General features: G+C 56.7%; 8 protein-coding genes across 8 annotated transcripts; 4 read left to right on the top strand and 4 right to left on the bottom strand.

Annotated features, from left to right (window-relative positions):
- The first annotated feature begins 186 nt into the window (after positions 1-186).
- On the top strand, positions 187-1,749 carry SCHCODRAFT_02557885 (uncharacterized protein). Its single transcript, XM_003026247.3, has 3 exons — positions 187-213; positions 263-342; positions 394-1,749. The coding sequence occupies exons 2-3, from the start codon at positions 264-266 to the stop codon at positions 1,644-1,646; spliced, it is 1,332 nt and encodes a 443-aa protein (XP_003026293.1). The 5' UTR covers positions 187-213; position 263; the 3' UTR covers positions 1,647-1,749.
- On the bottom strand, positions 1,725-5,945 carry SCHCODRAFT_02694021 (uncharacterized protein; the record flags this gene model as incomplete). The annotated part of the gene is made up of 8 exons (XM_050346864.1): positions 5,646-5,945; positions 5,532-5,595; positions 5,399-5,479; positions 5,301-5,348; positions 4,051-5,251; positions 3,711-3,856; positions 3,594-3,623; positions 1,725-3,247 (listed from the first exon to the last, which is right to left on the bottom strand). The coding sequence occupies exons 2-8, from the start codon at positions 5,587-5,589 to the stop codon at positions 1,725-1,727; spliced, it is 3,087 nt and encodes a 1,028-aa protein (XP_050197176.1). The 5' UTR covers positions 5,590-5,595; positions 5,646-5,945.
- Positions 5,946-6,061: 116 nt separating this feature from the next.
- On the top strand, positions 6,062-6,938 carry SCHCODRAFT_02644747 (uncharacterized protein). Its single transcript, XM_003026248.2, has 4 exons — positions 6,062-6,112; positions 6,167-6,299; positions 6,352-6,449; positions 6,499-6,938. Exons 1-4 carry the CDS (start codon positions 6,086-6,088, stop codon positions 6,820-6,822), a joined length of 582 nt encoding a protein of 193 aa, XP_003026294.1. The 5' UTR covers positions 6,062-6,085; the 3' UTR covers positions 6,823-6,938.
- A 165-nt stretch (positions 6,939-7,103) lies between these two features.
- Positions 7,104-8,131, top strand: SCHCODRAFT_02128157 (uncharacterized protein). The gene is made up of 6 exons (XM_003026249.2): positions 7,104-7,203; positions 7,260-7,358; positions 7,409-7,446; positions 7,502-7,692; positions 7,742-7,885; positions 7,932-8,131. The coding sequence occupies exons 2-6, from the start codon at positions 7,322-7,324 to the stop codon at positions 8,023-8,025; spliced, it is 504 nt and encodes a 167-aa protein (XP_003026295.1). The 5' UTR covers positions 7,104-7,203; positions 7,260-7,321; the 3' UTR covers positions 8,026-8,131.
- Positions 7,781-9,008, bottom strand: SCHCODRAFT_02644742 (uncharacterized protein). Its single transcript, XM_003026336.2, has 3 exons — positions 8,822-9,008; positions 7,932-8,767; positions 7,781-7,885 (listed from the first exon to the last, which is right to left on the bottom strand). The coding sequence occupies exons 1-2, from the start codon at positions 8,954-8,956 to the stop codon at positions 8,237-8,239; spliced, it is 666 nt and encodes a 221-aa protein (XP_003026382.1). The 5' UTR covers positions 8,957-9,008; the 3' UTR covers positions 7,781-7,885; positions 7,932-8,236.
- A 443-nt stretch (positions 9,009-9,451) lies between these two features.
- On the bottom strand, positions 9,452-10,207 carry SCHCODRAFT_02520839 (uncharacterized protein; the record flags this gene model as incomplete). Its single annotated transcript, XM_050343463.1, has 2 exons — positions 9,452-10,000; positions 10,058-10,207. 2 exons carry the CDS (start codon positions 10,205-10,207, stop codon positions 9,452-9,454), a joined length of 699 nt encoding a protein of 232 aa, XP_050197175.1.
- Positions 10,208-10,404: 197 nt separating this feature from the next.
- On the bottom strand, positions 10,405-11,838 carry SCHCODRAFT_02644736 (cell cycle checkpoint). Its single transcript, XM_003026338.2, has 6 exons — positions 11,782-11,838; positions 11,611-11,725; positions 11,234-11,534; positions 10,984-11,158; positions 10,800-10,931; positions 10,405-10,682 (listed from the first exon to the last, which is right to left on the bottom strand). The coding sequence occupies exons 1-6, from the start codon at positions 11,822-11,824 to the stop codon at positions 10,570-10,572; spliced, it is 879 nt and encodes a 292-aa protein (XP_003026384.1). The 5' UTR covers positions 11,825-11,838; the 3' UTR covers positions 10,405-10,569.
- Positions 11,839-12,773: 935 nt separating this feature from the next.
- Positions 12,774-17,563, top strand: SCHCODRAFT_02644731 (uncharacterized protein). The gene is made up of 6 exons (XM_050346404.1): positions 12,774-13,258; positions 13,311-14,761; positions 14,821-15,294; positions 15,344-15,457; positions 15,510-15,615; positions 15,667-17,563. The coding sequence occupies exons 1-6, from the start codon at positions 13,138-13,140 to the stop codon at positions 17,133-17,135; spliced, it is 3,735 nt and encodes a 1,244-aa protein (XP_050197174.1). The 5' UTR covers positions 12,774-13,137; the 3' UTR covers positions 17,136-17,563.
- Positions 17,564-19,858: the final 2,295 nt, after the last annotated feature.

The following is a 19,858-nucleotide window of genomic DNA, read 5'->3' as shown; positions in this document are numbered from 1 at the left end:
CAACTCTGATCACGTGCATTCATTCGATGGGCTTCCGGTCGGTATCGCAACGGACGCTTTCTCCTCTCGTCAAGAATTAACTTGTTAGTCCTGAATGGACTTGACCCTCGTCACCGTATGAAAGCTCGAGACGAGAAGCCTGCCGCCTGTCGCATTCCACTCTCACTTTCCTCTCCTCAAAGTCGCTAGCGACTAGTAATATCATCGCGCAAGGTGAGCGACGTTCCAGGATTCGAGTCGACTGTTTCTGACCTGCACCCAGTATGGCGGCGGGCATGAACGCGCCTCAGATGGCTCTCGGCAGAGACGGACAGGGTAGCGATGCGCAATTGTTCCCCGCTGGTACGTCCCCCCGTCATGCAAGCCGTACGCGACGTCAGAATTATATTCCAGGTCGCGAATGGGAATACGCTTCCTTCTCGAAACTTGGCTCCACCTTGATGGACGCCGAAGCCCATTCACCAATCTTCTTACAAAGGCCGGACAAGTGCTTCATTGACCGTCTACCAAACGAGCTTCTCTGCGCGATTTTTCTCATCTGCGGAGGCCCAAACCCCGCCTCTATCTATCCGTGCTATGAACTCATGCACGACCGCACCTTTCAAGACTATGACGGCGACTTCTATAGCGAGGCCGCGACAGTTCTCGGGAGCGTCTGCGGGCGATGGCGCGTGATCACGCGCAATCACCCAATCTTATGGACGATTGTCGATGTTGCATACCCAAGCGGCGATGCCTTCGCTACCCTGAAGCGCTGCCTGGAGTTCTCCGCTGGCCTTCCTCTCGCGCTTCAAATATGCGGCTGGGGTATTGGACCTGTCGATGACCGCTTCATGCGCCTCGTTGCCGCGAACGCCCATCGCTGGACGGAAATATCCATCAGGCTGTTCAAAGCACTTGAAAGCCTAGAGCCTTTGCTATCGACACCGCCAGAGTGTTTTTCCTCACTCCAGAGAGCCCACATTGACATTGCGCTCTGTTTGACTCATGGATCAAGCACAGACATGTCGCTGTGGCGCTTGTTCATGCGCTCGCCTCATCTACGCGTGGTTGACTGGACACGTGCAGCATACATCCGAGCGGGAATATCCCTCGCACCCCTGCACCAACTTACGCATGTAGGGCTTCACGATGCAAAGCCAGACATGGTCCCGCCCATTCTCAGCATGTGCGTCAATCTCGAAGTCCTCGTTATCAGTATTTTCGTCGACCAATTCGCTGCCGATCCTTTTCACGATCATCCATCATACCACCTACCCCATTTGCGGGACTTGTTGCTGTGTGGGTCATACGACTGGTCCATCTTACTTTCTTGTGTCATTGCTCCTGCGCTCCAACGTCTTGAGATGTCGAAGACGAAGATCTACCGCTCTGCGATACAGCGGATGCTCAGAAGATCATCCGCGCGCCTCCGGATGTTTGGCATGCATTGGCTGGTGACTGGACAGGCAGAGGATGCCGTAGCTCTCCTACGCGGACCATTCATGGAGGATCTGCAGATCGTGCTCTATGAGAGCTACTTCGAAGGTCTCATAGAAGAATGGGAAGCAAGGTTTGACCCCAAGCCTTTTATTCCGAGCCATGTCTCGTTCTACACAACAAATGCGTTGCAGGCAGAGGAATTGTATGGAATGATGCCTCGGTAATGTAGTAGATAATCGAAACCCGGACTTAAATACTGAATCTACTGAAGCTGTCGAATACGATCGTACTGTGCCATCCAATCAGTTCGAGTCATCACATTTCAACGACCAGAACGTATTGCCGCCAAATAAAAGCTCCTTCTGCCTGTACTCGGCCGTGTCTGTGACCGTGAGGTGGACGATACGGTCGTTAGGAATATTTTGGATGAACAGATCACTGAGATGATCGTGTACGAAGTGCATGACATGCGGATAAGCAACACTCGGATTGGGATCTGGAGCAAAGTACGTGCGCTCGGAGGCAGGGTTGCCGAAGCTGTGCACTTGGAAGAAGTCCAATTGCTTGCACCATACCATGAGTTGAATCATGTCCACTTCTGCCACCGCTGTCTGACTTAGAATCTCTAGAACCCGGAGGTCCTCGACCGGGAAGAGAAACAGCCGCGGCAGTTTAGCGAAGCCCTCCAAGCGAAGGTGACGCAGGGCGAAGAACGCCGCGCGAATAGTCTGCGTGAGAGACCCGAGATCCTGCGATACCTGATCCCCGCACGAAAAGGATATGGTCACAGAGAGGAAGTTGGGGAGTCGGGGGCGCAAAGCATCCAGGACGGGTACCAGCATATCTTGCTTGTATGTGAGGTCCTCGTTCAAGCATGGCTGAAAAATATATATGTGAAGCTGAGTTAATTCATGCGCGTAACCCTCGCAGAATGGGAGTAGCAGGCCGAGGCCGTCCCAGAAAGGCCGTATATCTTCGTCACGAAAGAGCTTACGCAACTCATCCTTCGTCCCGACGTAGACGCTGAGCCTGTTGCCATGGAATGCGCCGTCTTTAGGCAAGGAAGCGGAGTACCCGATGAAGGTCCGACGCTTGCGACGTTTGCTCTCAAGACGAGGATTCACGTTACCACCGGCAGTGTAGCCACGCGAAAGATGCGGGCTCCTGGGATCGTCAAGGGCCCCAGAACTCTGCGCCGTGCAGCCAAGAAGGGGGGCCGGCGCGTGAGAGCCGCCACCGCCCGAGTTAAGGCTGGACTGGGCCGTGTGATTCGACGGGCCTGCCTGCGAAGCACTTGCACGGCCGGGCGCGCCAGCCGTGCTAGATGGTTCCGCACCAGATGTGGCCGGTGGCTCTCGAGTCGACGCACGGAGAGTCGGAGGAGCAGGTCGACCGTAAGAGGTGTCACTGAACTGAGCGTCGTCGTTGGGTCCATCGACATCAGCCTCCTCGGTGGAACCAGGCGCAGCAGGTGAATTGGGATCGTCGTCGTCGTCAGAGGGATATGAGCTGGCCTGTATGATAGCCTCCGTGAGACGATTCAGTCCTTGATCCTGCACACGTGTCTGTTGCTCGATCGCATGCAGAATCTGGTCGAGAACGACGTTGGGAGGCTGTCTTATTTCATCAAGCGTAGGGTCGTTATTCGCAGGAGCATTCGTGGTGTCGTGAGTGGGATGGGAACGCGTGAGATTGCGGCGTAAGGGGATGCTGCTGAAGATTCGCCCGAATATGCCTCGTCGCCGGACATCGATCGGCGTAGTGCGAGTTTGAATCCTTGACGCCTGGCCAACCGGAGAGGAGGGTGTCGTATTCTGGGCATTCGCTAGAATATAATCAGCAATCCAGTAGAGTGGACCATGCGCCAAAGAAGAGCGCACCAAGAGACATGATGACTTCGTGGACGACGGGGTTGAAGGGTTAGAGAGGTCTTAATCGTTGAGGGTGTCGTAGGCGTGCACGAGTACTTGAGAGGCGTCAAGACGTAGAGCGCAGCTCTGTCGTGGTGTAGTCGGCTTGTTGATGGTGTTCACTTGGTAGTTCCATCGCTTATAAGCCTACCGCATACCGCGTGAGAGAGTTGTCAGACAATAGCTACATGCACAATAAGAGCCAGCTCGATTGTCATACGGCCTGCAAGGAAGACAACAGCGGCGAAGGCTTATTCTTACCTGCCGGCGAGAAAAGCTGCGTTGACCTGTCTGAAGGTCCAGTCATGCGTGTATTGTCCTTCACTCGGGCCTACCAGTCGACAGATGCCACGCAACTCGGTATTGTGAGCTACATACACCGGGTGGCCGCAATCTCACGGAATGTGGGCGCCTCGAAGGATGGGCGGAAGCGAATCGAGTCCTGCGGACCGACAGAAGAAAGGGAAGGTAGCGCCAGCTTGCATGTGCCGTCGAATGGTCCGAGCGACGTGAATTTCCTGATACTAGAGCATAGGAAGAGTGATTGACGCCAAGAAACGATTCCGAGATGACGGACGAAAACAGAAGAACGGCAAATGCCGAAGGAATCACTCCGATGTCAGGCGTCGCACGTGGGACTCGTTAAAGAGCAGCCTTGAGCTGCATGGGACAATTGTACTATGCTACAACGATACAGCAAGGACTACGATACATCTACTGTAGCTGTCTAAAGGCAGCCTCTGCCTCGTAACAGCACTCTGTATATACTCGTACATGCGGTGGAACGACCTGCGCTACCGCCGCAAACGCCTCCTCATCCCTGCGGTTCCGATTTGCCAGGTATCGGAAAACCCGCAGCGAGTTCAACGGCGGACTGTGAAGTAGCCCAATGGTGTCCTCCAGATGCCCGATCTTCGGATGCACCCAGTTGAGCATCTGCAGCTGGGCGCCGGACCGCGTCAGCATGCGCTCGATGTCCTTCCCATGGAAGGTTAGAGGCGTGACATCGAGCCGCCTCAGTCCAGGAAGCTCGAGGTGGTCGTACATCCAGCCAAAGTCATATTTCTCAGATCCTAACATCAGGGTGTGCAGATGAGGAGCGTGCACGACTTTGCGCGTACGGAGGCGAGGGGTTGAGCCGCTGACATCGTCAAACCGGGCGCTCAAGACCTGCAGCCGCGTGCAGCGCTCGAGGACTGTGAGAACCTCCGTTGCGTTGTGTTCCAGATGGACGCCAATCTGCGACAGGTTCTCCATGCGGCACTGGCTAGCGGCCAGCACGGAAGGATTCGTCCACCAATTGATCGCCTGTAAGTGAGGCGACGTGTAGAACAATTCGTGCAGCATCACGATGGGATCACCCAGAAATGAGCCGACAGGGTACGCCTCGACGGACGCGCGCCGAAGCGAGGAGAACCCTCCGGGGAAAACGCTGAGCAAGGGAGCAATCAGTCCATGCTCAGTCGCTATGATCATCGAGATGCTCTCCCAGCGACGCGCGTTCATCGCCACGATGCGCATCAAGGGCACGAGGACGCCTTCAGTGTCCAGTTTCTTGCGAAGGAGACCGTTTGGACGGTCGAGCAAGTCAAGCTCAAGGGAGAGCGGAAGCGAGCCGGAGTGTTGCAGGCAAAAGTCGAGCACGAATAGGTCGCTCCTCTTGGGTGCGGCGATGTCGACGAGCGTCCAAAGACGAGGGTCTCCTCGGGTGATGGCGTACCATCTCTGGCAAACGTGCCCGAGAATGATAGCTGACCTGGCGTAGGACAGACCTTTCTCGTGGGTAAAGGCGTATCCGGCGACGTCTTCCCGAGGGAATCCCATCAAAATATTCGGATCGCCGCACATCATGAAGATGGCGGATAGTAGCTCGGGAGGTAGTTGTGCAATGTGGCATGTCGACGGCGTGTGTTCGTAGTCTACGGAGGATAATGAGTGAGTTTCAAGAGTTATTATCATGATGGCTACCTTTCAATTCTGCCCGGGCTCTTTGCACGGGCGAGACACGCGCCGACACTGACGATGAATGAGCGTGGAGCGAAGCCAGAGCAAACGGCGACAACTACCTGGCTCGGCGTCCTGCGCCAAGGCTTGCGAGAGCGGGACTCGCTGGTAGATTGAACAACGACGCACGGGGACCCGACGGCCTGGAGCAAATCGATGAGCAGGTGAAGAGATCTGCATTGTTCGACTACTCGCCTACGTGTGGGTTCGCCGTAGAACGGTCAACTGACTTCTGTCGAGTGAGCTTCGGCATTCTGTCCTGTTTCGACCGATAAGGTTCTGCGAAGGCGTCGGTGTCGGTGCACTGACCTGCAGATTAGAGAGAGAGAAAAGGCGTCTAGCGCGCTAAGGAAACTGAGAGAAAGGATGTAAGGAGTGAGGCAGTTGTAATGCATCTAGTTCGTGGCGGACTGCCTTATATATGCGGGGGAAGTCGAGGCCAAGAGCATCATTGAGGCCGCAGATGGAAAATTCAACCAAGACGAGCTTCAATAGCGTGCCAAAATGGGGAGGTCTTCCACCTTCTGTTCACATATTCGTGAGCATAGAAGTGAGGAGCTTGGATACTCCGAATCCGCGAAGCAGTAGCCAACGCAACCGTTCTCAAGATGGCGGTGGGAGACAACCCAGACAAGAACAATGGCCAACGGCAAGTGCCGAAACTCCACGCCCGGTCTGCGGTCCGCCTTCCGGTGTGCGCCAAGCTGCGCTGCACGTGGCGCAACTACGCTCCGCTCCCGACGTTCACCATGGCTCGCTGGTCGCAGTACGACGAAGTCAGTTCCCCCACATTCGTGCGAGATGCTCAAGTGTAATTCTGTGCGAAATAGGATTCACACCGTCTACCGGAGGGCATGACGAGGATAGGCTATGATGCGGATACGCAGAGGTATACGTTCCGAGACAGCGACGGGTCGATCTGGCAGGGACCAGAGGGCGCGGAGTATGGCGAGATGACGCGAGGTGTGTGTATGATTGTGCGCGGGAGGATGAGATGCTTATTCTCTTCATGCAGTGTCGGATGGCCCACAGGGAAGCCCTGATGAAGATGAGGACGTCGAGCAAGGTCTACCAAGCCGTTCTGATGGATATACCCAGCTAGCAACAGACGTGGTACGTACATATCGCCCACCCGCCACCCTCGCGCTGACTAGTCCCGTAGAACGAGCCCGTAATTCGCGGACACGGCGTGAACACCGACGCGTACCGCAGCTTATTCCCCTTCTTCCTCATCATCGCCGTCTTCCTTCTCTTCATCTGGAAGTTCATCCTGTCCCCCAATATTCATGAGACCCCTTCATGCCCTAATGGCCAGAGGGAGTACATCGTCGAGCCCGGCGACAGCTGCTACCAGATCTCCATCGCGCACGGTATACCGCTTGACAAGTTCTTCGAGTTGAATCCGAAGGTCAAGTGCGACAAGCTGTATCCTGGCTCTGCTGTATGCCTTCCCCAGACGCAAGACTCCTCCCCCGCATCCACTTGAACCTGTCATTACCTCCCCGTCTGTATCGCTCAAGAGGACCTACCACCGGATACCACTGTACTATACCTATTTATCTGACACTTCTAGAGCATATATATTGGGTTGGACATGGCCAATTCTGCATATGGGACCACAAGTATCCCCTTCGAGCGCACGACTTGCCCGCCGATTTGAAGTTGGCGCTGACCGACGCGGTCTCGATGGGCACAGCCGCATCGGCGATCCGGCGTCGATCGGCACGTGCCGCGTTCCCCGTGCATGACGTCTTCGCGTTTTTCTTCCGGGTGGCGTGTTTCTGCTCCTATAGCGCCGCCTATAAACGCGGCTGGTCTAGCTGCTCCTTGCTCCTGACCCCCATCTCAGACGAGCTCACAGAGACTCGTAAGCAGCTGACTTTGACGCGTCCGCTTTGGCGGGTTGTTGACGAACTCGAACAGGACGAACGAATCAACGAACAGTACGCGACGCACGACTCTGACGAGCCCCCCATTCCACAATCATGGCCATCGACGACCATATCCGCAGAGGGCACCCCAGTGCGTGCTACCCCTTTTGCAGAAACGCGAGATGCTGACCGTGTTTGCAGTCACCTTCGGGCTGTTGACGCTTTTCGGCATCATCACGGTGCGCATCATCCACCATACTTCCCCTGCATCCCCGCTCAACTTCCATTCCCTAGCTCGCCATCTCCGCGTGGCTTGTATCCCGCTTCAACTTGTACCACAACTATCGCAATGTCAGCGAGCGCGATCGCGTCCGCTTTGTGCTCTTCTGTTCCTGCTGGACAGTTGTCTTCTCCATTCTCTATGCCGTGCTCTTCTTCACGATGTCGACGTCGATCTTCGTCAGCGTGCTCTCGCACATCGTATTGTACGTGACGCGTCGTGTATGCTCGTTGCGCTTGCTAACTGTCTCATAGCCTCGCGTTCACCTGGATTATGTGGACCGCCGCGGCTGCGGCGGTTACGGAGATGCTGGGCGGTGGGTTAAACTGCGACACGCAGAGGCTGTTTGTCTACTGCGGGCAGCTGAACGCCCTTGAGGCGTTCTGCTGGATTATGTGGTATGTTTCCATTCTCTGCTACACGCGTTTTGCTCAAGGAATGCAGGATCTTGGTCACCTTCGCGACCGTCGTTGTTCTCATCCGAGGCATCCTGGCCGCTCGCCGCGGAGACGGGTACAAGGGCTCGCTAGCAGCGTGAAATCTGCTTGGATGAGTGCTCGTGCATGGTCAGTTCCTTTATGTGCTACGAATATTGGGGCATGTGTATGTTGTATCGTCTAGTCCTTGGTGAGGTTTGTCAATGGTGGCCCTCCGTTTCGATGATGTACTGCTCCGTCCCTGCAGATTATCCTACATTATCATTATACATTGTTGCATGAATATCACGTCCGTCCTCCCACGCGCCGCTCTCAACCCTTCAACAAGCCCGACACCGTATCAATCAGCGCCCGCGCATTCGCCTGCACACTCGCATACGTCGCCGTGCCACAGACGCCGCTCTCCAAGTGCCGCACCAGCGCGCTCGTGAGCGCAAACTCCGTCGTGCACCCCGGGCAGATCATCTCCAGCTCGTCGTGCACCGCGCTCGCGAGGTGCTGGTTCAGGGCGCTGAGCGTGCGGAACGCCTTCTCGCACTTGTCGCACTGGAAGGCGGTGCCGGTCCAGCTGCTGGCCTTGGTGGCGACGCCGCCGATGACCTTCATGGGGGCGGGGGCGGAGTAGATACCTGGGGTGGCGTGTAGGGCGACGGGGGCTGGGGTTTGGAGGGCTTGGGTGGCGGCGATGATGTGGTAGCGGGTGACGCCGGCGTGGATGCCGGACTCGAGGTGCTGGGTGAGGGCGGATGGGGTCTTGAAGTTTCCCTTTCCCCGCTTCTTCTTCTTGGTAGAGCACAGTGGGCAAGCCCACTGACGAGGCTCGTGTACGAGGGAGTTGTTGTGCTGTTGAATGGATTCCAGCATGGATATCATGGAGCATCGACCGGGACCGCGTACAGATCTGAGCGCATGCTTATCACCCAAGGAAAGCTTGCAAGTAGCACAGTAGTAATGATGCCTTTGAATATTATGCTGCCGCAGCTTCTCCTTCGTGGCGCATTGATGAGGGCACTCCTCGCACTGGAAAGTCATCACTGCCGGTGTCACTGCCAGGTACGACAGCGAGGAGACAGTCGCGTGCAATGGGGGGATACCCTCCAGCTGCCGTTAAATACATCCATCGCGGGGCGCAGTCGGAGGGTCATGACGAGCATGACCTATGATAGATTTCGCACGTCCGGTCTTCTATTAGGGTCGGGTTCTTGAGAGCTGGGTCAGACGACAAGTACAGTAAGCGCCTTCTATCACCGTCGTATAGGCGAGTTGGATGAGCGCGATAAGCGCCCACTCATGGAGTCCAGCAATACAGGGATTCTTGATTTCGAGCAAGTGAGGATACAGCAGTGGCTATTGGAAATACAATGCAGAAGTCCGAGGGGAAGTATATGCAGCAAGTAGGTAGTGGAGCGCAAGCAGAGAGTAACCGGTCTTCATCGTCAATGAGTATCAAGCGGAGGGTGTTTACCCTCAACTACCCCTGCAAGTAAACCACGACGAACATGCGAGCCCGTGGATTCGCGCAGGCCCTCACGCCTCCAGTAATTTGCCAACTACACCCTCCGGAACCTCTCCATCCTGCAGCAAGCGCGTAACAGCGCCGATAATGGCACTCGCCTCCGTCTGAATACGCTCATAACTCGCCAGCCCGCAAGACCCGCTCTCCAGATGATGTACCAAGGCCGACGTGAGCGCGAACTCCGCCGCACATGCCGGACAGCGCAGCTCCGCCTCGTCGTGCGCCGCCGACGCGAGGTGGTGGTCGAGCGCGAGGAGCGTGTGGAAGGCCTTCGGGCACTTCTCGCACTGGTAGGCGCTGCCGGTCCAGCTGCTCGGCTTGGCGGATGCTTCGACGAGCTTCATGGGCGATGGGGCGGCGTAGATGCCGGGCATTGGGCGGATGGCTACTTGCGCGGCGGTGGGGAGGGCCTGGGCGGCGGCGACAAGGTGGAAGCGCGTCACGCCTGGGTGGAAGCCGGATTCGAGGTGCTGGGCCAGTGCAGAGGGCGTCTTGAACTTCCGCTTTGTGCAGAGCGGGCACTTCCACTTGCGAGCTTCATGCACACGCGATGCCTTGTGCTGGGAGTTTGAGATGATGAGCACGGGGCCCTCTGAGGAGAAGCAGGTCATACGCACGTATTTCAGGGAGAGCTCGCTGACTTGAGCAGATAGACACATCCCGCACAAGTAATGTTTATAGAGAACATTGTGCGAGAACAGCTGCTCGCGAGATGAGTAAGTCAGAGCGCATTCGACGCATTCGAACGCGAGGGGGAGGTCGCTCATTGTGAACAAGAAATTGCCTGCTCATCGTTCTTTGCTCACTTTATACAGCGCGCCTCGCGGATACTAGGATTAGTGAGTCACTAGAAGGGGAGGAAGCGCCCCCTCTAGTACAAATCGACGCATCCGCGGCCGGTTTCGCACAAGAATTCTTTCAAGAAGCATTGATAAAGCGCCAGGATTTCTGTATTCACAAGAATAGGCGCCCAGAGAGCCACCGACATGGACATGAGCGAGAATGAGCAATGAGTCCATCGATGGCAGCAGACGACAGCAGTAAGCACAGCGAGATAGTAGACAGTGGTACATCAGCAATGAGTATCACCGGAGCTCCCATAGAGCGCAGTAAAGAGGTCTTGAAAGGGTTAGCCGTCTTCGTCGTCGATGATAGCCGGTATATAGAACGTCAAGACGCCTCCCGTAGTCGCGACATCGCCGATGTAGACATAGAGGATCATGCAGTGATTTTGGCAGATGCCTATGGGCGTCGTTAGCCATTCGCATCGGAGGGGTGCATATGCCAGGGGCGAGAGCCGCATACTCTAACGGAGAAGGCGCAAATGCCAGTAGAAGAAGGCGCATATATAGCACTTACAAGCCATGGTCGTGCTCGAGACGACGTGCGCATTCAGGAATTTGATGAAGCTGCGGATGTTGACGAAGACAGAGTGGTACTGCTCCGGGTCGCGATCACCCGAGTCGTCCTGGGAGGAGGCATCCGCGCGTGCTATATATTGCTATCGGTTAGGAGAGTAGAGCGAAGGCAGAGAAAGACGTACGCATTTTTGGATTCGTACAATTCCTCCAGACGGTGTCGACACTGACGTCGTCCGTGTGAATGGCGAGCTGCAAGCAGCCGCTACCGTTCGCCCTTATGGCGAGTACGTCGGACATTATACGCATGCGCTCGACGACCGTGCGCAATTTCTGCAGTGGTGGTAGCAGGATGTGGGCCTGCGCTCGAGTTAGGCCCGTTCCTATATTTCGCACCCTTGTACGTGACAGAACGATAGTGAGCAATCAACTCACATCCGGATCTGGGCACATTGGTTCCCCCAGCCTCTCCACGTCCGCTGGCTTGAGTACCTCTATGCGCACATCATGCGCCACCCGTACACGCTGCCCGACGCGCGAAAAGCCGCTGATTTCAAAACTCAACACCGCCTGCTCGTTCTTCTTTGCAAGCTTGACGGTAATGTCGTCGGATTCGTGGGTCGTGCAAGAGCGCAGGGTAGCGAGGAGGGCGTCGGAAGCGAGGGCCATGGTGATCTCGTTGTTGGCATTGGACTGGATGCGGTAGGAGGTGAAGATGGTGATGACTTTGATTTGGCTGGCGGTGAGCGTTAATCGCAAGTAGGAGCTAAAGTATCACCGGATTGAGTGATTATGGGGATCGAAATACGCACGACCAGACTTGAATGCCGCCCTCGTTCGCGTCGTGGTTGCAGATGATGTGCATAGTCTCCTCCGTGAACCTGATGATGCATTTCTTCTGTAGCTTCTCAATGGATTGAATGAGTCCTATGATAGTGCAACCGTTAGTAGCACTTCTTCACCGTCTCGACCAGTCTCCTCACTAAAGAACAAGCTGACATTCTCGACGGTGGCCCGAAACCGCATGACGGCAAGAGCCGAAGCGCGGCGGCCCGCGCGGGATCAGAACGAAATTCAACATGGGCGGTTTCCCACGCTGATTCGACCTTGATTCCGTCCCGTCATGGCACCAGAGCCCACTCCCTCCTAGCCGACGCCTCTATTGTTCGACGCTTATGCTTATGAATACCACGAGCTATATGCAAGCCGCGCTCAGTGATACCATTGAATGGAAGATCGCCCTTGAGGTTGATAGGGTGTTCTGACCTGGCTTCTACCTCGAACCGCTTGATTTGCGAATGCTAGCGCTGTTCAGGTGCTTCTGACTCTATCAGGTCGCTCCCTCTGCATTCTTGAACCTCCATGATGGCGCGGACGGCAAGGCCTGGGTGAGCGTATTGGAGAGAATCTGTCGTCTCACCGTTCCATTGGAGGAATGCAATGTTTCCAGCGAGCTTGACGTTCGCGTCCGTACACAGGTGATGACACACGGAGAAGTACACGAGTGCTACATTACCTCCTTCGGTATCGGAAAAGAGAAACATTTCTTCCTGAGAGAAGACAGATGTACGTGTACTCTTTATTTCCGATGTCTTCCGTATGCCCTCATGCTACGGCCATGACACTGATTGGCCGGAGGGGCTATGGACGTACGAGAGAAGCTGGCGACTCTGCCAAATGACACACCCAGCGGTGTACTCGTGATACTCATGATGAAGATTTTGAGGCGCACGGCCACTAATGTATGTTGCCTCTAAACGCGCTCGACTCGACTATCGCACCGGATGTCGTTTGGCTGCTGCGCGTATTAGTCACATAAGGAGATGCTCTTCCCATAGACAAGGTTGCGCGCGACATGCACGTACGGCATCGGCGTTGAACCAATGTTGAACTTTATATGCGTAAGCTGACGAATACACGTGACAACAATGAGCTGCATTATTTCCGCTTCGGGAAATATACAACTCATTCAAAACCACGACTGTCAGACCGCTACCGCCATTCCTTCTTCGTAATTTGCTGCGCAGGCCGAAGTCGACATACGAAGGACGGCGAGCGCCCAGGAAGTCGCAACGGGAAGCCCAATTTTCCCGCGCCTCGAGGTCGGGAACGTGGCCGTGGAACAACACGCTTTCACGGACCTGCAGTACAACACGCCTTCTTTGCCCTTTTTTCCCTCGTGTCGTTCGCTGTCGCCACATCCTCGCGCGCGGGCTACGCTTGCCCTTACTTCCGCGGTCCCAAATCCTGATTTCCTGCTGGAATCACGCGTATTATAGCCAGTGATCACCGTCCCGTGCGCGACAACGGCCTCCAGGACAGTACTAGCTCCAGCAAGCATGCCTTCAAGACAGCCATCCACGAAGCGGGTGCCGATCCGCATCGACCCAGATGCGCCTTGGAGCGTCAGTGTTGCCGAGACTCCCAACGATGCGACGGCATACAGTATATACGTCAAGAGTGCGTAGCGACCGCGCTCGTGTACCCTGACCCTGACCGCGACCTAACCCAGCGCCTACACATAACCTCACACTCACTCGCACGTTGATGGAGATCGTCGAACTCGACACGAAGCTCCGCGAGGGCCATCCCGGCCTCAAGCTCCCTGCTCTCCCGCTCGACCCTTCGAAGATACCCGCGCCGCCGAAGCGCAAGTCAACCTTCCTCAACACCCTCTCGCGCTTCGCCTCTCCCGCGACGAACCGGACCAGGCGCTCCCAGAACGCCAGCACCGTTGCCTCCAACGTCGCTTCCACCGTCGCCAGCCCTCTTGCGTCACCAAGCGCGGAGCAGAACGACCCGTTCCTCGCCTTCTCCCCGACGAACCAGAACGCGCCCGGCGTCACCGCTGCGCCCTCCACCCTCAGTACCGCCCTGGCGTCGTACCTCACCACCATATCCAACATGCCCGACATGCGTCAGGCTCGTCCGTGGAAGCGCTTCATCCGCGTGCGCATGGACGACCTGGAGAGCGTGCGGGTCGAGCGCGCGATCAAGCGTGTCCGCTCGGATCTTGCGGCCCACGGGGGCTCAAAGGACAAGAAGCACTCTTCCTCCGCTCCCTCTGATCGTCGTCGCCCGAGCGTCGCCAGCAGTCGGCGCACAAACGGCCAGGACGCCGATGCGGAGAGCGAAGACGATATCGAGGAGATGAGCATCCACGTCGAGCAACGCGAGGACGATATTCAGGAAGAGGCCGAGCACGAAGTGACGGACACGTCGGCTCCCACCGGGGCCGCTCCAGCCCCCGTCGCCGATGCCGTTAACGACAAGGCCAGTGTCAAAGAGGAGATCGGCGCTAAGGAGGAGCCCACTCCCGCTCCCGCTACGCCCGCACCCGTGCCTAAGGAGGGGGACGAGCCGGAGGATTCTGTACCGCCTCTCCCGCCATCCCCTACCCCCGAAGCCGAGACACCGCACCCCGTGCCGAAGAAGGAGGACGCTGAGGCATCTCTCGCGGGAGAAGAAGACGCTGCAGCTACGCCCACCACCGAGACGAGCCCGCTCTCGCGCATCCGCCGCGCCAAATCCGCGGACCCTGATCAACGCATGTCTCGCGCATTCGGTGGCCACGACGACACCGCGTCCTCCGTCACGGGCGATGAGTCCGTGACGGGCGACGAGGAGTCGACGCATCGCAAGCCGCGGAAGAAGCGCGGGCTCTCTGTCGACCCGCGCAAGGACAAGAAGCCTTCTCGCAAGGTCACCATCGACGACTTCGAGATGATGCGCGTGCTGGGCAAGGGCTGCGCGGGCAAGGTCCTTCTCGTGCGCGACAAGAAGACTTCGTCGCTCTACGCGCTCAAGGCGATCACAAAGCGACATGTTCTGGCTCATCAGGAACTCCAGCATACTCTCACCGAGCAGGCCGTCCTGGCTCGCATGGCTGCGCAGGCGAAGGACCCGTTCGTCGTCAAGCTACACCAGAGCTTCCATGACAAGGACAACCTCTTCCTAGTCATGGTACGTGACGCGCCGTCTAACCTTACTTCTGCCAGACTGACTCGTTGCTCGTTGCTCAGGACTTCCACCCTGGCGGAGATCTCGCCACTCAACTGGCGCGCTGGGGACGCCTCGGCCGTGACCGCGCGCGCTTCTACGCTGCCGAGATCGTCGAAGGCGTCGAAGGCCTACACGCCGCCGGCGTGATCTACCGCGACCTCAAGCCTGAGAACATCCTCATTGGTGGCGATGGTCACATCGTTCTGACGGACTTCGGCCTCTCTAAGGAGTTCCCGAAGCGGCGAACATTGACGACGGCACCGTCCACGCCCAATGGCACCAGGGGCGAGTTCATCCCTCCTGCATCTCCTCCGTGGATGAAAGGTGACCAAGACTTGTCCTGGGCGCCGGGTGTTGGGCAGCAGGAGACGACCACGACGTTCTGCGGAACGGCGGAATACTTGGCCCCGGAGGTCATTCAAGGTCTTCCTTACAGCTACGAGGTCGACTGGTGGAGCTTCGGCACTATGCTCTACGAGATGCTGACGGGCATCGTGAGTCCTTCATACCGCTGGAGGCCATCTGTTACTCACCCTTTCTTAGACGCCCTTCTGGGCAAACAACCATTCCGACATGTATGTACGGGTGCTGCAGGACGAATTGCAGTTCCCAGACGACAAGGCCATAGATCACGATACGAAGAGCTTGATTCGCGGTGTACGACTTCTCCTGCCTGCTTGTTATTGCCGTAGCTCACGCACACTCGCAGCTCCTGCAACGCAACCCCGCATTGCGGTTGTGCGAACCCAGAATCAAGCGACATCCCTATTTCTCGATGATAGATTGGGGACATGTGTATTACAAACGCTATATCCGTAAGTGCTATCCTCCGTCATGCCATGGACCCTGCTGACGCTCGCTAATAGCCCCGTATATTCCTCCCATCGACCCATCCAACGCAAGTGATACCCAGAACTTCGACGACACCTTCCTGGACATGGAGCCTGTTCTTGACGAGTACGTCGACGAGACAGATCAAGAGCAGAGCGGCACGGACGCCGAACGTACCGATGACGAGAGCTCGAACAACAACACGCCCTCTCAGTCACGGTCTTCGTCTTCGGTGCGCCCAGCCTCCACTACGGACGCCGAGGAGTCCGTGGATGTTTTCGATGGATACTCGTTCAAGGGCCGTCATTCGGTTCTTCTGGACGACGATGTCGAGGAGGAAGAGGAAGAAGAGGAGAGCGGGGAGGAGCAAGAGGAGGAAGACGAAGAGGAGGAGCTCGACGAGGCACTAAAGAAGCTTCGGGAGGAGAAGCAAGGCTCCGAGTCTCAGACAGAGGAGGTCGAGGAGCCCAAAACGCCGGAAGCTCGTCCTACGACGGTCGCCGAGCCTGTGCCGGACCTCGAGGAGGCTCAGGCTCAGGCAGATGTCGCGAAGCCGTCGGAGCCGGCGCAGGACAAGCCACTCGTCTCCCCTGTCGACACCGCACCCGCCAAGCCGGAGGCGAACGGTGCAGAGGCGGAGGCCAAGCCGCGCCCGAGCAAGGACGTGCCGGCGCCGGAGGTGCCCGAGAAGGATGGCAAGCCGGTCAAGACGGCGCGCGTTACGACGAAGGCGGAGACCCAGAAGCGCCAATCGAGCTATCGCGGTACGGCCGCGCGCAACAGGCGCGAGCGTTCTGGCATTCCCGCGCTGGACAAGGATCTCCCCGACGACTACGACGAGGGCCCGGCTGCAGGTCCCGACGAAGAAGACGACGACTGGGATTTCGTCGAGGCTGTGGATGGCGAGTGCGTGGATCGCAATGGGGCGAAGGGCACCAGCTTGTTTGCGCGCGGTGTCGTGGACAGGTATCGCCTCAAGGTCTTCCGCAAGACGCCTACGCCGTCTCAGCAGCGTACCAATGGGACGACGTCGCGCTCGGTGTCTGGCATGTCGCAGCAGTCGGATGTCACTACGCCGCCCTCGGATAGTGGCTCGCCGAGCCCATCGACGCGAAGCCGTGGCCGTACGCCGCTGTCATTCCGCAAGGGCACGAAACAGTTCCTCAAGCCCAAGGTGCCGCCGCCGTCAGCGTACTCGACTCGGTCGAGCGCGACGTCGCGGTCGGCGCTCCAGCAGTCTACTTCTGGCGCTTCGACTGTATCAAGTTTGGGTGCTCTGACGCCGTCCCCGTCCGCGACTCTTCCCGAGTCACCTTCGCTCAAGTCCAAGGAGTCGGCGATGAGCGTTGGCGGGGAGAACAGCATGTCCTCGGATGGTGCAGAGACGGACGTCCGCGAGGACAGGGAGCGCGACCCGCACAGGACCAAGAAGTTGAAGAAGTACAAGGAGGGCGCGGAGAAGATGTTCTCGCTATTCTCTTCCCCTCGCCAAGGCCCTCCTTGATGGATTCATCCTCACGTGCTGGTCGCGTCGTCTCGGACTCCTCGCTCTTCTGCTCTATAGCTCTATACCGCTTTCCATCCATCCATCTCGCGAATGCCTATCTATACAGTATGCATCTCATTTTCTCAACCTATGTTCCTGCGCGTCGCCGCAAACAGACGATCTACCTACTCGTTCTGTTCACGAACATACACACACTCCTTCTAACGTATTTCTCTGCGCCTGCCTGCATATGATACATACCACCATTGCATCGTGGCTCACTCACGTTCATACATAACGCTTACTAGGAATCTTGGTTGGTCTAGCTGCTGGGCTCTTATCTTACTTGTTTTCGTCTCGCTCGTTCGCATCCTTAGACTTGCTGGTAGGTGTAGAAGTAATACAAGAAGTCGAAGTGATCTCGGACAGTGAAATGTTCTCATGCCTAGTCTCATGAACTGATCCTTTGCCTTGCCGGTGGCTGGTAACTGGTCAACTCGAACCGTGACATGTCACGTGTAATGGTTTCGGGTCTTGCCGCAGCGACTTGCTCTCAACCACGACAGTGGCGAGAAATTCCTCCCTTCGCCATATCATCGTCGGCCTCTGCAAATCTCCTGTACCTTATTTTTTCCTGAAATAATGCAAAAACTTGGCCACCGGATCTGGTCGGCTACTTCCGTTGCAAGGCTCATGCGAAGGAAGTCCGCAGGGGCCACCCGTCTTGCGAATAGGTCATGCATACGGTCCAGACATCTCGGCCCTGCCGCCGTGCTATTGTGTTATTTCCAGGTCGAAATCTCTATTCATGGTCTCAATGACGCCCTTATGCAAGATTGTCATCGCCTTATAAGAGAAAGCGACAGAACGGAGATGCAGCGCTTGCGAATCTGCTCATCCTCTTCCTTCATGGGACAGTCGTATGGGCGGTATAGTGTCCGGAAAATGTTTCAGTAGTGAATATTTAGAGCTACAAAATGTTGCGCACCGAAAATTATGAAGCTACTATTGGCAACGCGTTAAATGAGCAAGTAACAGGAAGATTCCAAAAGAGAAGGTGTCACACATTGGGGATCTACCCGAAATTGACAGGTCGTGGAAGTCCAAAAATGGGAAGCTACGATGCCCTGGATAAAGGAAGGTGTGTTCCAATGGCACACTGAAAACAGGAAGCCTTGCATATCCTCAGTGAGAAGAATGAGGAGGGACCAATGGATTAATGGAACGATGAAATTGCGCACCATGGCCTCTCAACGACACATGATTTATTTCATTCTGATCAGCAGGAATCGCTTTTCCAAAGGAGAAAGTGCATGATTGAATAATTAACTGCCGTGGTATGTGGTAGTATATGTACGATGACTATACAGCATAGGAAGTTGGGAGGTTGCAGCATGAGGCATGAGATATGATTCATGCTCGATGCTGACCACCCCGACCACCGCCAAGACGCGTTTCCCGCGGAGCAGGTCTGCCTACCACACCACGCTGCCCTGCCCCTCACCCTCCCTCACCCCTCGATACACAACAGTCCACTTCCCTTCCGCTAATTGATGGCGAAATGTACGAGACACTGCATGGGGGACAAACACAGACAAGCAGACCAAACACGGGAAGGCGGTCCGAGTTCGCCGAACTTGGTGCTCTCCTTCACTCGGCGACCAGCCCACTTCGTTTGGCGTTGGGAGGCTGCCCGGTGGTCTCGTCTCTTATCACCATCTTGCTGCTCGTCCGTGCCTGAAGAGGATGTCCCCTCACCATCCCCTCACCATCGGCAGCGTACCCAGCACACTGTAATCTACTCGAGACATCCCTAAGGCCGCCTGCTGTTCCTTCCCCAGCCTCTGTCTATCTGTGCCCATACACCCCGCACCCGCCCAATGTCGTCCCGGCCCCATATGTGGAGCTAGCGCGCTCGACCAAGAGAGGCAGCAAGAGCGAGGCAGCAAGAGCTCGAAGATTGCGCCGCCAAGCGCATGAGGGAGGTGAGCACTCGCGCCGCCATGATTATAATCTAGCGGCCGACCCTGATCTGATGATATCTTCAGGATCAGCGCTGGACGCTCAGCGCCTCCTGCGCCTGTTCGTGAAGCGCGACTTTACGGGCGCGGCGCTTAGGAGCCGTTCCTCATGTGCGTTGTGCACCCATGTTTGCATGGACCCATGATCACTGACGCGCCTAACAGCATTGCCCGACCCCCCGTCATCCCTATACACGCTGCAATAGAACCCTATGTCGCGTTCGTTCGCCGCCTCACTAACGCCGATCTCGTATCCTTCGAGCCCGAGGAGACAGTCCGCGCGCGTTGGCCTCAAAGCACTTCATCGCGGATGCGGAAGCCACTATCACTTGCCATCCCGATCAACCACTGCCCGTACCACCAATCGAACCGCTGAATAACCATCGCAATGGCGTACGCTCCCGCTCCTCGTAAAGGGGCTCTTTCTAGCATCGGAGCTAGCATGAAGCAGCGGACTGCTCTCCTCGCTCGGACGAGGTTGTAGACCCACGTCGATGGGCGCAGACGTGCCGAGAAGTCCAGTATCGGAAGAGAACGAGCCCTCGCTACAGGAGACCTCTGTACAATTGCCCAACGCCATTGCCTAGCCCGCGTGTGGTGGACTTGCCGGCAATACTGATGGACGGCTTCCCTGCACCAACACAGCCTCAACCCCTTCTCTCGTGCTCAAGCGCAACCTCCAGTTCTCGCCACCAATCGTTACGTCGAAGTGCGCGAAGC

Source organism: Schizophyllum commune (genome assembly GCF_000143185.2).
Source record: "Schizophyllum commune H4-8 unplaced genomic scaffold SCHCOscaffold_16, whole genome shotgun sequence".
In the NCBI taxonomy this organism is placed as follows: domain Eukaryota; kingdom Fungi; phylum Basidiomycota; class Agaricomycetes; order Agaricales; family Schizophyllaceae; genus Schizophyllum; species Schizophyllum commune.
The sequence above is the reverse complement of the archived record's forward strand: the minus strand, read 5'-3'. Positions and strand labels throughout refer to the sequence as shown.